General features: G+C 44.5%; 1 protein-coding gene across 1 annotated transcript in view; it reads right to left on the bottom strand.

Moving 5' to 3' along the window:
* The window catches only part of LOC116979186 (probable global transcription activator SNF2L1), a 92,098-nt gene that overhangs the window by 27,727 nt on the left and 47,820 nt on the right, over positions 1-16,551 (bottom strand). The window contains exons 13-17 of the mRNA XM_033030731.1: positions 12,824-12,945; positions 11,701-11,853; positions 8,307-8,439; positions 3,751-3,899; positions 1,519-1,635 (exon numbers count right to left, since the gene is read on the bottom strand). Coding sequence (XP_032886622.1) covers positions 1,519-1,635; positions 3,751-3,899; positions 8,307-8,439; positions 11,701-11,853; positions 12,824-12,945 — 674 coding nt within the window. The remainder of the gene's footprint in view (positions 1-1,518; positions 1,636-3,750; positions 3,900-8,306; positions 8,440-11,700; positions 11,854-12,823; positions 12,946-16,551) is intronic.

Genomic DNA, 16,551 nt, shown 5'->3' with positions numbered 1-16,551 from the left:
ATCAGATCTCCACACAACTCAGCGGTATGAATAGTGATCTCTCTAATTTCAAGGAACCCTTGAATTCCCGCTGTCCCTCCCTCACCCTGTCCGTCCCTCCTCCACCCTGGCCATCCCGCTAGTTTCACTGTTCATATCCCTTCGTTATCATCTCTTCAACAGCCAACAATGGACCATTGTGGGCTCCAGCTTCCCTGAATCATTGGTGCCGGCTCTGCTTTGTTCTGTGCTTCTTAGGTTTAAATGGCTTTGGTGTGAATGTAAAATTCTCCCTTGTATGTGTAGGATAGTATTAGTGTGTAGGGATTGCTAGTCAGTGCAGACTCGATGGGCTGAAGGGCCCGTTTCCGCGCTGTACCTCTAAAACGTTTTAAAATATGTATCCTTCAATCAATACAACCAGGACGTATTGAATAACCTTGATCACAGGGTTGTTTGCGGAAGTTCACTGCACGCATTTTAGCTGTCACATTCCTAGTATCAAGTGACCACATTGCAAAGGTATTTTATTGACTCTAAGGCATTTGGGAGATCCTGAGGTAGGAAAGGTCATGAATCAATTCAATTTCTTTCTTGTATTTCAATCACTTTTGCATATGCAGTTATTTTGCAATGATGAGAGGTGACAATACACCACGTTTTAAGAGATGGGAAGGGACAAAGGTCTTGTCCATTCCTACCCAAACCACCCCTTCCCCCGGTACTTTCCCCTGCAACTGCAGGAGATGCAACACCTGTCCCTTTACCTCCCCCCTTGACTCCATCCAAGGACCTAAATCAGTCTTTCTAGGTGAGGCACAAGTTCACCTGCACCTCCTCCAACCTCTCTACTGCATCCACTGTTCCAGGTGTCAACTCCTCTACATCGGCGAGACCAAGCGCAGGCTCGGCGATCGTTTCGCTGAACACCTCCGCTCAGTCCGTCTTAACCAACCTGATCTCCCGGTGGCCCAGCACTCCAACTCCCCCTCCCATTCCCAATCTGACCTTTCTGTCCTGGGTCTCCTCCATTGCCAGAGTGAGGCCCAGCGCAAATTGGAGGAACAGCACCTCATATTTCGCTTGGATCGCCCACACCCCAGCGGTATGAACATTGACTTCTCTAATTTTAGATGGCCCTTGCTTTCTCCCTCCTTCCCCTCCCCTTCTCAGTTCTCCCACAGTCCTACTGTCTCCTCCTACTTCCTTTCTTCCCACCCCCCCCGACATCAGTCTGAAGAAGGGTTTCGACCCGAAACGTCGCCTATTCCTTCTCTCCACAGATGCTGCCTCACCCGCTGAGTTTCTCCAGCATTTTTTGTCTATGTAGAATACCTAGTACAGACAATGGTTTTAAATTGGTAAAAATGGTGGAAAAATTAGATTAGTCTTAACAATGCTCCAAAAGGCAATTGTATGTATGCACCTTAAATTAAAGCAGCTTTATTCTTAAATAAAGCTCAAGCAAATACAGGTAGACTATGAAAATAAATTGCAAATCAACAGAAAACGGAAGTCAGAACTAATAAACGCACTCACCTTCTGTTTTCCTCTATAATCTTCTCCTTCAAAACTATATAAACTTTCCGTTTCCATTGTAAATGATCGCAGAGAATTCTCACCAAGATTTTGCAAGCGTTCTTTCAGTTCAGCTGTCTATAATCAAAAAAAATGAAATGTACTTGAAAAGGTAGTTAAGCACAACAAAAGGATAGATTACAAGAGAGGCAATGATGTTAAAAAAGACAAAAGAGAAAAGAAAGGTGAAAGTAATTGTGTAATGCAGAGATTTATACAACGTGTGTTGTATAAATCTCCTTGGGTGACACCGTGCCGCAGCGGTAGAGTTGCTGCCTTTACAGCGCCAGAGACCCAGGTCTCAAGAAGGGTCTCGACTTGAAACGTCACCCATTCCTTCTCTCCAGAGATGCTGCCTGTCCCGCTGAGTTATTTCGGCATTTTGTGTCTACCCACGTTCAATCCTGACTAGACCTGCATTCGTTTTCTTCCAGGAGCTCTGGATTTCTCCAGGTTTCCTCCCACACTCGTACAGTTTGTAGGCTAACTGGCTTGGTAAAATTGTAAATTGTCCCGAGTGTGTGTAGGATCGTGTTAATGTGTGGGGATCGCTTGTCGGTGCAGACTCGGTGGGCCGAAGGGCCTGTTTTCTCGCTTAATCTCCAAACTAAACGCAACTAAATGTGTGTGTGCAATGTATTAAGAATCAGGTCAAATAACACAGAAAATATGTTACACCTAAAGACAAAATGTGGCCCTTTGACCGCCCAGCTGATTAGATTGTCGTGTTTGTCAAGGTGATCTCTGGATTTGATTCCTGGTTGATGGTGGTTTGGGGGCCAACAGAACCTGGCTATTTACTTCAGTACTCTTTCATTATTGGTGGGAAACAATTATCTAGAGTTCCCGCTACTTATCAACCGACCAGTAACCCTGTGCAGATTATGACAGCATTGGGCCCAGTTGAAGAACCATCCAACCAAGGAACAGGCACATCATGTGCGTGTGTGTCCTTTTTCAGCTGCCCTGTGAGCATGTGAGGGACAAATCTCATGTTTCCATGCACTAACATCCCTCATCGTTATGACTGCATCCATCCAGTCAACAAAAAAAATCCAGTTCTATCTTTGCAATAAATGTTGTATCTTTTTGCATTACCCTGCAGGAGGCAGGCTGGCCTAGCGGTAGAGTTGCTGCCTTGCAGCGCCGGAGTCCCGGGTTCGATTCTGACTACGGGTGCTATCTGTACTGAGTTTGTACGTTCTCCCCGTGACATGCGTGGGTTTTTTCCCCGTGACCTCCGGTTTCCTCCTATACCTCAAAGAGGTACAGTTTTGTAGATTAATTGGCTTCGGTAAGTTGCAAAATTGTCCCCAGTGTGTAGGATAGTGTTAGTGTGTGGGGTGATCACTGGTCGGCACAGATTCACTGGGCCAAGGGGCCTGTTTTCGTGCTGTGACTCTAAAGTCTACATTTATAACTGCATACGTGGCATTGGAAAGAATTCTTACAATATCTGAGTGTTCCTGTATCCACGATGGTTGTGCTTTGTCAAGTTTTGTTCCTGTTATTAGAGACCATTGGAGATTAAGCTATCTTTAATCGAACTTTATCAGATTTCAAAGCTCTATCTTTGCACTAAATCCTGTACCCTTTAGTCTTTACTTGAGCACTGTGGCTTAATTGTGTTCATGCATAGACTTTCCATTGACTGGTTTACATGCAAACAAAAGCTTTTCACTGAATCTCGGTACACATGACAATATTAAACTAAACTGCCACAGCAGGCTGTGGAGGCCGAGTCAATGAATATATTTAAAGCGGAGATTGACAGATTCTTGATTAGTACGGGTGCCAGAGGTAATGGGGTGAAGGCTGGAGACTGGGATTGAGAGGGAAAGATGGATTGAGTGGCGGAGTAGACTTGGTGGGCCAAATGTCCTGATTCTGCCCCTAGAACGTATGGACGTAGAAACAAACTACAAATGTTACTGTCAATGAGTTGGACAGAAGGTCGTGAATCTGTGGAATTCTCTGCCACAGAAGGCAGTGGAGGCCATTTGTAACCGGCCTATCAGCCCATCGTATCTGTGCTAGCGAGCCATCAAATACCTATACCCAGCCTAGCCCCCTATGCCATGGCATTGCAACTGCTCAGTAGACTCGGTGGGCCGAATGGCATCAATCTGCTCCTATCGTTTATGAAAGTGGAGAAACGCACGGACTGACGATCACAAGCCGGTATTTTTGTACCTTCTTTTCTCCTCTCTCCAGGATGGTGTCAATGTCCTCGTCGGTGAGCTCACTGTCTTTGGTGGCAAACACATGGGTGGCGCCGTGCCGAATCATTTGCAGCATTTCATCCTTGCCCATTTTGTTGGCCTGTTGATCAATTAACCTCCCTGGGGGGGGGGGGAAGAAAACGACAAAACAATGCGGCGTCAAAAGCTCAAGTGATACTGCGGAACGGGAACAAAATAAGACCCTTCTCCAGAAACAAAGTCAGATGCTGTGCTGATTCTGTTATTGATTACATAATAATTGACTGAAATTAGTAAAAAAAATAAAACCAAAACAAAACAAATCTGCATCCCTGCCGTGAGCTAATTCATGAAGGAAGTAACAGGATAATAATAATAATAATAAATTTTATTTATGGGCGCCTTTCAAGAGTCTCAAGGACACCTGCTGTGAACTCATTTGTCACAATGCATTTTGTTCCCCCTTCTTCCAGCCAGTGCTTCATCTATCTCATGAGGTCAGTAAGTCATAAGTGATAGGAGTACAATTAGGCCATTCAGCCTATTAATTCTACTCCGCCATTCAATCATGTCTGATCTATCTCTTCCCCCTAACCCCATTCTCCTGCCTTCTCCCCATAACCTCTGACACCTGTACTAATCACAAATCTATTTATCTCTGCCTTAAAAATATTCATTGACTTGGCCTCCACGGCCTTCTGTGGCAGAGAATTCCACAGATTCACCACCCTCTGGTTAACTAAGTTCCTTCTCGTCTCCTTCCTAAAGGAATGCCCTTTAATTCTGAGGCTGTGACCTCTAGTCCTAGACTCTCCCATTAGTGGAAACATCTCTTCCGTCAGCAGAAATGCAGGGTAGTATCTGGTTTCACCAGCAGGAGTAACCCTCAGCCACGTCACCAGGAAGACTATTCCTGTCTCAGCAGGAAATATTACTGATTTTCACCCAGAGAGTTGTGAATCTGTGATAGACAAAAATGCTGGAGAAACTCAGCGGGTTAGGCAGCATCTATGGAGCAAAGGAATCTGTGGAATTCTCTGCAACTCACTGGATGTTTTCAAGAGAGAGTTAGATTTAGCCCTTAGGGCTAAAGGCATCAAGCGATATAGGGAAAAAGCAGGAACGGGGTACTGATTTTAGATGATCAGCCATGATCATATTGAATTGTGGTGCTGGCTCGACGGGCTGAATGGCCTACGCCTGCATATATTTTACTGTTTCTATGACTCTATTCCCATTGAAGATAGACACAAAATACTGGAGTAACTCAGCAGGACAGGCACCATCACTGGAGAGAAGGAACGGGTAACGTTCCGGGTTGAGACCCTTCTTCAGACTGAGGAATTCTGATTCCCATTGAATTCTGATCCAGTTTTCATTCGATGGAACACTATGTCAAGCAAGAGTCACTGGCAGGAATCGTCTCGATTCCTTCCTCCACTGTAACGTCGCACATGGTTGGAGGATTAGGTTTAGAAGGTTGTCCCTTTAGGTAGGAGGTTTAAATGGATGAGGGGGCACCTCATTGAAACTTACCAAGTGGTGAAAGGACCAGAGGTCATAGCCTCAGAATAAAAGGACGTACCTTCAGAAAGGAGATGAGGAGGAATTTCTTCAGTCAGAGGGTGGTGAATCGCTGGAAGCCAATTCAATGGATATTTTTGAGGTGGAGATTGGCAGATTCTTCATTAGTACGGGCATCAGGGGTTAACGGGAGAAGGCAGGAGAATGGGGCCGAGAGGAAAAGATACATCAGCCATGATTGAATGGCAGAGTAGACTTGATGGGCCTTATGAACTTGTGGAGGTAGTGGGGAGTTGAAAGGAAAAATACCATCCCAGCTACCATGGCTGAGAACAACGGCTTAATGTTGTTAAGCTGGAAAGGGTACAGTGAAGGTGTTGCCAGGACTCACAGGCTGGAGCTATGAGAGGTTGAGCAGGCTAGGACTTTATCACTTGGAGTGCAGGAGGATGAGAGGTTATCTTATAGAGGTGCATAAAATCATGATGTGAATAGATAGGGTAAATGCACAGAGTATTTTACCCAGAGTGGGAGAAATCAAGAACCAGAGGCCATAGGTTTAAGGTGAGGAGGGAATGATTTAATAGGAACCTAAGCCAAAGTGCCTGTTTTCACACTGTATGACTCTATCACTCTGAGCGGGTCAGGCAGTATCTGTAGAGGAGATGGATATTTGGGGTCAGGACCGTTCTTCAGTTCGGATCCTGACACGAAACGTCACCAATCTGTTTCCTCCAAATAAAGTGCCTGCCCTGCTGAGTTACTCCAGCACTTTGTGTTTTATTCAAGGTACCGGCATCTGTAATTCCTTGTGTCTCTGACTTAAAACTGGCTAGCTACAGCAGATTGGGAACATCTCCACTACATCCCCAAAACTAACAGTGGCGCAGAGGTAGAGTTGCTGCTTACGGCGTCAAACACCCGGGTTCGATCCTGACCACGGGTGCTGTCCGTATGGAGTTTGTACGTTCTCCCCGTGACCTGTCTGAGTTTTCTCCAGGAGCTCCAGTTTCCTCACAAACTCCAAAGACGTACAGGTTTGTAGGTTAATTGGCGGTAAAATTGTAAATTGTCCTTGGTGAGTGAGCGTCGAGTTGTGTTACTGTACAGGAATCGCTGGTCGGCGCAGACTCGGTGGGCCGAAGGGCCTGTTTCCGCGTTGTATCCCTAAAACAGTCCCCTCGGCCCACCTAGCCCACACTGGCCAGCGTAAAAATTGGTAAAATTCTAAATTGTCCCTAGTGTGCGTAGGGTAGCATTTAGTGTGCGGGAATCGCTGGTCGGTATAGGCTCAGTGGGCCGAAGGGCCTGTATTCCGCCCTGTCTCTCAAACCTACACTAAACTAAACTAGTGTGTGTAGGATAGTGTTGGTGTGCGCGGATCGCTGGTTGGCACAGACTCGGTGGGCCGAAGAGCCTGTTTCCGTGCTGTGCCTCTGAACTAAACTACACTGCACTAGAGGTTCTCTTTTCTACCCAGGTACCTGTGATCACTCAATCCTGTGGATTCATTTTCATCTGTCCAAGCCTTTAATATTGACCCTGTTACACACTGCAGGGGAACACCACTGTGCACCGAAAATTGACTCCTTTCAAAATCTCAGAACCAAATATTGTCTCTGTGCTGTCACACCTTTTCTTGTCACCCCTTCTCCGGTTTCAGTTTTGCCAACAAGCCCGATAATGCCCATGTTATCCAAAGACCTTTGAAAGTCCCTGTGAACATCAAGTGTAGGGACCTCATCCACCCTCTGTGACATCATCAATTTAATCAAACGTGATTGCTAATAAATCAGATGGCATCCATTTCAAAATGTGATCAAACATGGCTGTAAAAATACTAGAAGAACTCAGCAGCTGTGGTCTATGATCTTCAAGCATTCTGTTTTCCTCCTACATTTGGTTCCTCCAGATTCTTGATTAGTACGGGTGTCAGGTGTTGAAACAGAAAATAGGTGCAGGAGGAGGCCATTCGGCCCTTCGACGCAGCACCGCCATTCATTGTGATCATGGCTGATCGTCCCCAATCAATAACCCGTGCCTGCCTTCTCCCCATATCCCTTGACTCCACTATCTCCTAGAGCTCTATCTAACTCTCTCTTAAATCCGTTACAGGGTTACGGGGAGAAGGCAGGAGAAATGGGTTGCGAGGGAAACTCAGCCATGATTGAACGGCGGAGTAGACTCGATGGGCCGAATGGCCTAATTCTTTTCCGAGAAGCTATGTACTTAGTCTACCATCTGTGGCCTGCGTTATCTTCTCAAATGTGGCATTGTCTGGCGTTAACTTCCACTCTGGCACCCACAGGAAAAAAAAGTAAAATTGATCATAGAACATAGGAACAATGAGCCGAACATGATGTCAAGTTAAACTGATCTCATCTGCCTTTATATGATTGATATTCCTCCATTCCCTACACTTCCATGTGCCTATCTAAAAGCCTCTTAAACACCACTATCGTATCTGCCTCCAACCACCACCCCGGGCCATCACCACTCTCTGTGCACAATAAAACTTGCCCTGTACATCTCCATTAACCAGGACATTCCCACCCTGGGAAAAAGGTTCTGACTGTCTACCCTATCTATGCCTTGATCCCTTCTATCAAGTCTCTCCTCAACCTCTGACATTCCAGATAAAATAATCCAAGTTGATCTAATCTCTCCCTGTAGCTGAAACCCACTGATCCAGGCAGCATTCTGGTAAACCTCTACCGCACCTTCTCGAAAGCCTCCGCATCTTTCCTGTAATGGGGCAACCAGACCCGCAGACAATACTTCATGTTTCCTTTTTGCTTTACCGATTTCTGGGGAAACGTTTCTCAAGACAGAACAGTTCATAAGTTCATCGGAGTAGAATTAGGCCATTTGGCCCATCGAGTCCACTCTGCCATTCAATCGTGGCTGATCTTTCTTTCCCTCTCAACCCGATTCTCCGGCCTTCTCCCCATAACCCGACACCCGTAATAATTGGGATGTTGGTGGGTCGAATGAAATTTCCCCAAAGCAAAGATGCCTTCAAACCTTGCTGAATAACGATAGAGTCAAGTCGCAACTTCATCTCAGCCCTTTCCACAATCCGCTCTTCCACTGTGTTATCTGTCAGGAGCCGGAATACCCGGACAGTCTTCTTCTGCCCAATACGATGAGCACGATCCTATTAAAAAATAATAATCATAAGATAATTTTGGAACATCTTGCAAATTCTGCAAATAAGCAAATGCAAACACACATATTATTTTGTGCTGCTGCAGGTAAGAATTTAATTGTTCTATCTGGGACATATGACAATAAAACTGTATTGACATATTGACTCTTGAAACAGTGATTAAAAACATCTAAATATTTATAAAATCCTTGCAAAATTTCTGAAATGGGTATGCTTTGCAGAACTAAACATAAATGTTGGAGCTAAGCATTTTAAAACTAACTTCTTCAATAACCACAACAAGCACACTTTGCATTGTACACTTGGGTAAAAACATAACAATTTAGAAACATAGAAAATAGGTGCAGGAGTAGGCCATTCAGCCCTTCGAGCCTGCACCGCCATTGAATATGATCATGGCTGATCATCCAACTCAGTATCCTGTACCTGCCTTCTCTCCATACCCCCTGATCCCTTTAGCCATAAGGGCCACATCTAACTCCCTCTTAAATATAGCCAATGAACTGGCCTCAACTACCTTCTGTGGCAGAGAATTCCAGAGATTCACCACTCTCTGTGTGAAAAATGTTTTTCTCATCTCGGTCCTAAAAGATTTCCCCCTTATCCTTAAACTGGGACCCCTTGTTCTGGAATTTATAGTTATGTATGTCAAATGGTTCTAGATTCAAATCCAAATCAAAACTATTGACTAGAGCAGCATTAAGGATAGCATTTTAAGCACAAATAGCATTTTAAGACTAGCTAGGGCAAAATGTTATCAATGAATCAAGCAATTTATTGGAATGCAGAAATGCTCCCTGGATTCTCTTTAAAAAAAAAAGAGAGATACAGTGTGGAAACAGGCCCTTCGGCCCACCGAGTATGTGCAGACCAGCGATCACCCCGCACACTAGCAGCATCTTGCACACTAGGGACAATTTACAATTTTACTGAAAAGCTGCACGTCTTTGGGGCATGGGAGAAAACCGAAGCACCGGAGAAAACCCACGCAGGTCACGGGGAGAACGTACAAACTCTGTACAGACAGCACCCGTAGTCAGGATCGAACCCGGGTCTCTGGCAGTCAGGCAGCAACTCTACTGCTGTGAGACTATGCCGCTCCTCTGTGAACATAAGTCAGGTCAGATCTGGGAAGTTGAGTGGTACCAATTGACTGTGAAGACCGTTTACGTACACAGACATTCTGGAAATAAATTATACTCAAAGCTTAGTGTGTCAGAAAAATAGTTGTAGGGAACAATAAAATCCTCTTTAAGCAACAGTAGTGATCAATGGATATTTGCTTTCAAATCACTAAAAATATGAATTATAGATAATGAAATAATTTCAGTCATGGACCCAAGTTTTCAGTAAATAACAGCATAGTTATTGCAAGATGACTATTAAACCACTGCATAAGTGGTATACAGAACCAGTGTGAACAGCTGATCGATTGTCAGTGTGGACTCTGTCAGCTGAAGGACTTATTTCCATGGTGTATCATTCAATTCAATGCAATTCACACGAATGGCAAGATGAAGAAAAATAACTTAAGACAGAAAGGAATTTATTGCGATATTTCATCATGTTTCTCCCAAATTTGCTCAGAACTAAGCGAGCAGTGAATGTCTTCAAAATGCAGTGGCTAAATCAAGCAATTCTTAACACGTCACCAAAGAAAACGCCTGCTTTTAATCGTGGGAGTAATAATCGCACAGCAGGGTGTCACGGGCAGTAATAAGTTTAATAACCAGATAAACATGTAATAATAATGGAGGTATGAATATTGGATGGGATACTGCAATTATTCTGCTAAGCTTGGAACACCCACCTCGATACTCCGATAGTTCTTCATTGATTAATTGATTGAAAGATGTAGCATGGAAAAAGGCCCTTCGGCCCACTGAGTCCACGTCAACCGCCCTTTACCCATTCACACGTGTTCTCTGCTATCCCACTTTCATATCTACTCCTTACACACCAGGGGCTATTTACAGAAGCCAATTAACCTACAAACAAACCCCCACATCTTTGGGATGTGGGAGGAAACTGGTGCACTTGGAGGAAGCCCATACGGTCACAGGGAGAACGTGCAAACACCTCACGGACAGCACCCGAGGTCAGGATCGCACTCGGGTCCCCGGCATTGTGAGGCAGCAGATTATCCAGCTGTGCCACTGTGCTGTCCTTCCATGTTTGATGACTGGGCTGAATAACGCCAAACCCACTGTTATTTGCACTCCTTCATTAACCCACTGAAATGCCAGGCTTGATTGCACAGGCAAGTTCAGAAACATGGCTCGTTATACTCTGTTTCAAAGGGGAGGATATTATCTACTGAGCCAATTGGTCTTAAGTAAGTTTATTGGCCAAGTATTCACATACAAGGAATTTGCCTTGGTGCTCCGCCCACAAGTAACAACATGACATACAGTGACAGTTATGAATGACTCAGAAAACACTAAACATTAATAATAATAATAAAACATTAATGATAAAACACCATTGATCAAGCATGTGAACCAACAAAATACCAGATCAAAGGGAGGCAACAGATGTTTGGCTGTTGAGTAGAGCAACTACTCGTGGATAAAAAATGTTTTTATGTCTGGCTGAGGCAGATTTGACAGTCCGGAGTCGCCTTCCAGAGAGAAGTGACTCAAAGAGTTTGTGGCCAGGGTGAGAGGGGTCAGAGATGATCTTGCCCACTCGCTTCCTGGCCCTTGCAGGGTACAGTTCATCAATGGAGGGAAGGTTGCAGCCAATAATCTTCTCTGCTGATCGGACGATTTGCTGCAGCCTCCAGGTGTCGTGCTTGATGGCTGAGCCAAACCAGACCATGATGGAGAACATAGAGTCATAGAGTGCAAACAAGCCCTTCGGCCCAACTTGTCCACACCGGACAACATGCCCCATCTACACTTGTTCCACCTGCCTGTACTTGGCCCATGTCCCTCTAAACCTGTCCTATCCAAGTACCTGTCTAAATGTTTCTTAAATGTTGCGATAGTACCTGCCTCAACTACCTCTTCCGGCAGCTCATTTCACACATCTATCACCTTTTGTGTGAAAAAGTTACCCCTCGGGTTCCTATTAAAACTTTCCCCCCGTCGCCTTAAACCTTTGCCCCCGGTTCTCGATTCCCCTACTCTGGGCAAGAGATTTTGTGCGTCTACCAAAATCTATTCCTCTCATGATTTTGTACACCTCCATAAGATGATTAGTATTACTAGTTCAGCATTATAAGAAGTGAGATGTCGCGCTACCTACCATAGCTTGCAAGTCCACCTGCGGATTCCAATCTGAATCGTACAAAATGACGACATCTGCCGTTGCAAGGTTGATGCCCAGGCCACCAGCTCTGGTGCTCAGCATGAAGATGAACTTGCTACTGTTGACAGCATTGAAGGTATCTATTGCTCGCTGTTTAAAACAAAGGCACACATGATATAGCAGCTGGAATCATTCAGTTAGCATCGTGATATATCGAATAATTCTTAAAGGAATTGTTTCACGACACCGTGGCGCGGAGGTAGCGATGCTGTCTTACAGCGCCAAGACCTGGGTTCGATCCTGGCCATGCGTGATGTATGTGTTTGTACATTCTCCCCGTGACCGCATGGGTTCTCTCCGCCTGCTCTGGTTCAGAAACATAGAAAATAGGTGCAGGAGGAGGCCATTTTGCCCTTCCAGCCAGCACCGCCATTCATTGTGATCATGGCTGATCATCCACAATCAGTAACCCGTGCCTGCCTTCTCCCCATATCCCTTGATTCCACTAGCCTCTAGAGCTCTATCTAATTATCTTTTAAATTCATCCAGGTAATTGGCCTCCACTGCCCTCTGTGGCAGGGAATTCCACAAATTCACAACTCTCAGGGTGAAAACGTTTTTTCTCATCTCAGTTTTAAATGGCCTCCTCTTTATTCTTAGACTGTGGCCCCTGTTCCTGGACTTTCCTCCCACACTCCGACGAAAGGGGAGCTTTGGGCCTTCTACGGTGGTTGGAAGACTGGGACTTCTTCAGGAGCAGCAGACAAGGGATGGTTGGGAAGTTCAGAATTAGGCTGTTCTGCCCATCAAGTCTACTCCACCATTCAATCGTGGCTGATCTATCTTTCCTTCTCAACCCCATTGTCCTGCCTTCTCCCCATAACTCCTGACACCTGGACTCGGAGAAAAGTGCTCCTGCTCCACCTGGCCCAGAAACAGTGCCATAAAGACAACTACAATTTTTAGCTAAGCCAATTGGCTTACAAACCTGGATGTCTTTCGAGTATGGGAGGAAATGGGAGCATTTTCTGCTTGTTCTGACCCAGACTTGCACAGAACAATGTGGCAATGAACTAAATCCTCAGGGGGAGCTCAAAGCAAGGTAAGCACCACTACAGACCTCTCTTTCTTCATGCTGAGTTTGCCCATCAAGACGACAGTAATCATAGCCACGCCACATACAGTAATCTTCAAGAATATCCATCAAGCGCGTCATCTGACTGAAAATGAGGACTCGGGAACCTTTAATAACAAGCAGATAATATTAATAAAACAAATAAGTCAAAGTAAATACTGAATTAACAGCTGCTTTACATTTTGCATTATTTGGCACCCATACTGGCGATGGCCTCGTTACAAAAACATCAAAGAACTTTTGTTCAAAATAAGCAGCAGAGGAGAGACAAACATTTTCATAATAGATATGCAGTGGATGCTGTTCAAGCTGTCCAGAATCAAAGATCAAGAGTGTTTCATTGTCATATTTACTGACAATGGAACATTATATTGTCTTCTGAGGAAATACATTCTTGCCATAGAGGGAGTCCAGAGAAGGTTCATCAGACTGATTCCTAGGATGTCAGGACTTTCATATGAAGAAAGGCTGGATAGACTCGGTTTGTACTCGCTAGAATTTAGAAGATTGAGGGGGGATCTTATAGAAACTTACAAAATTCTTTAGGGGTTGGACAGGCTAGATGCAGGAAGATTGTTCCCGATGTTGGGGAAGTCCAGAACAAGGGGTCACAGTTTAAGGATAAGAGGGATGTCTTTTAGGACCGAGATGAGAAAATCATTTTCAGGCTCAAAAGGCCGAATAGCCTACTCCTGCACCTATTTTCTATGTTTCTAACCAGGGGACATGGGTTGAAGGTGAGGGGGGAAACATAGAAAATAGGTGCAGGAGTAGGCCATTTGGCCCTTTGTGCCTGCACCGCCATTCAATATGATCATGGCTGATCATCCAACTCAGTATCCTGTACCTGCCTTCTCTCTATACCCCCTGATACCTTTAGCCACAAGGGCCACATCTAACTCCCTCTTAAATATAGCCAATGAACTGGCCTCGACTACCTTCTGTGGCAGAGAGTTCCAGAGATTCACCACTCTCTGTGTGAAAGATTTAATAGGAACTTGAGGGGTATCTTTTATACACATAACATGGTGGGCGGTGTATGGAACGAGCTGCTGATGGAGGTAGTTGAGGCTGGAACTATCATAATGTTTAAGAAACAGTTGGACAGATACATGGATAGGATAGGTTTAGAGGGTATGGACCAAACGCAGGCAGGTGGGAGGTGTGTAGATGGGGCATGGTGGTCGGCAGGGGCAAGTTAGAGTGGAAGGGCCTGTTTCCATGCTGTATGACGTGATAACTCTACCACACAGGGCACCAAGGCTGCGAAAAGTTTAGTTCAACCTTATACAGTTCCAAGGTGGGTATTTTTGCTTGGAATAGTTTAACTTCCCACTTCCAAAATACAAACGGATGCAATAGTGGATTGCAAAAGCACAATGTACACTCAGACAATAGCTACTGATTGCACTTATGCCCAATTCTTCTGACAACATCCAAAACCCTGTAGGCAAAAGCTCTCAAAGTTGCCTGAAAAATGATTTAAAATATCTTTCGCCTACAGAATCAGCCTGGAGATTTTGATTTGTCTCCTCATCACTCAGATCTACAGGAGTCGCTTCCCCAAAAAGGCAGCCAGCATCATCAGAGACCCACACCACCCCTGGCCACACTCTCATTTCACTCCTGCCATCGGGAAGGTTCATGAGTTATAGGAGCAGAATTAGGCTACTGTCTAATATGTCTACTCCGCCATTTATTCATGGGTGATCTATCATTTCCTCTCAATCCCAATCTCCTCCCTTCTCTCCCCATAACCCCTGACACGCTCACTTATCAAGAATCTTCCAATCTCTGCCTTATAAATATCCGTTGGCTTGGCCTTGGAACTGGAGATAAAGGAGCCTCAAAACTGTGAGGTCCAGGTGCTGCAGCAGCTTCTTCCCGACAACCATCAGGCTATTAAACACAACAACCTCCAAATAAGCTCCAAACTACATCTACATGAGGTTCCAAGATGGCGCCCAAGGCAGGCGACTCTCTGCGTGCTGGTCTAGATGTGGATCGGCAATTACTCATTACAATGGCTCCACTCTTGTAAACCTCTACTCCCTTTGTCCTGTATCTGTACACTGCGGATAGTTTGATTGTAATCATACATATTCTTTCCGCTGACTGGTTAGCAAGCAACAAAAAGCTTTTCACTGTACCTCAGTACACATGACAATAAACTAAACTAAACATTGTTTTTTAATGTATAACTATACTGAACTTTTTTGTTGTTTATTAAGGTGGTTACAGAGTACTATGTTTGCATATCTGTCGTGCTGTTGCAAGGGCCGGCACAGCGGTAGAGTTGCTGTCTCACAGCACCGGAGACCCGGGTTCGATCCTAACTAAGGGTGCTGTCTATACCGAGTTTGTATTTTTTCCCCGTGACCTGCGTGGGGTTTTCCCAGGTGCTCCAGTTCCCTCCCACACTACAAAGCATACAAGTTTGTAGGTTAATCGGCTTTGGTATAATTGTAAATTGTATATATATATATATATATATATATATATATATATATATATAAGCATCTGGATAAACAGGGTCTGATTAGGAACAGTCAACATGGATTTGTGCCTGGAAGGTCATGTTTGACTAATCTTCTTGAATTTTTTGAAGAGGTTACTAGGAAAATTGACGAGGGTAAAGCAGTGGATGTTGTCTATATGGACTTTAGTAAGGCCTTTGACAAGGTTCCTCATGGAAGGTTGGTTAAGAAGGTTCAACTGTTGGGTATAAATGCAGGAGTAGCAAGATGGATTCAACAGTGGCTGAATGGGAGAAGCCAGAGGGTAATGGTGGATGGTTGTTTGTCGGGTTGGAGGCAGGTGACTAGTGGGGTGCCTCAGGGATCTGTGTTGAGTCCTTTGTTGTTTGTCATGTACATCAATGATCTGGACGAAGGTGTGGTAAATTGGATTAGTAAGTATGCAGATGATACCAAGATAGGGGGTGTTGTGGATAATGAAGAGGATTTCCAAAGTCTACAGAGTGATTTAGGCCATTTGGAAAAATGGGCTGAAAGATGGCAGATGGAGTTTAATGCTGATAAATGTGAGGTGCTACACCTTGGCAGGACAAATCAAAATAGGACGTACATGGTAAATGGTAGGGAATTGAAGAATACAGTTGAACAGAGGGATCTGGGAATAACCGTGCATAGTTCCTTGAAGGTGGAATGTCATATAGATAGGGTGGTAAAGAAAGCTTTTGGTATGCTAGCCTTTATAAATCAGAGCATTGAGTATAGAAGCTGGGATGTAATGTTAAAATTGTACAAGGCATTGGTGAGACCAAATCTGGAGTATGGTGTACAATTTTGGTCGCCCAATTATAGGAAGGATGTCAACAAAATAGAGAGAGTACAGAGGAGATTTACTAGAATGTTGCCTGGGTTTCAACAACTAAGTTACAGAGATAGGTTGAATAAGTTAGGTCTTTATTCTCTGGAGCGCAGAAGGTTAAGGGGGGACTTGATAGAGGTCTTTAAAATGATGAGAGGGATAGACAGAGTTGATGTGGACAAGCTTTTTCCTTTGAGAATAGGGAAGATTCAAACAAGAGGACATTACTTCAGAATTAAGGGACAGAAGTTTAGGGGTAACATGAGGGGGAACTTCTTTACTCAGAGAGTGGTAGCGGTGTGGAATGAGCTTCCAGTGGAAGTGGTGGAGGCAGGTTCGTTGGTATCATTTAAAAATAAATTGGATAGGCATATGGATGA

The sequence above is a fragment of the Amblyraja radiata genome, chromosome 12, assembly GCF_010909765.2.
Source record: "Amblyraja radiata isolate CabotCenter1 chromosome 12, sAmbRad1.1.pri, whole genome shotgun sequence".
NCBI classification, from domain to species: Eukaryota; Metazoa; Chordata; class Chondrichthyes; order Rajiformes; family Rajidae; genus Amblyraja; species Amblyraja radiata.
The sequence above is the reverse complement of the archived record's forward strand: the minus strand, read 5'-3'. Positions and strand labels throughout refer to the sequence as shown.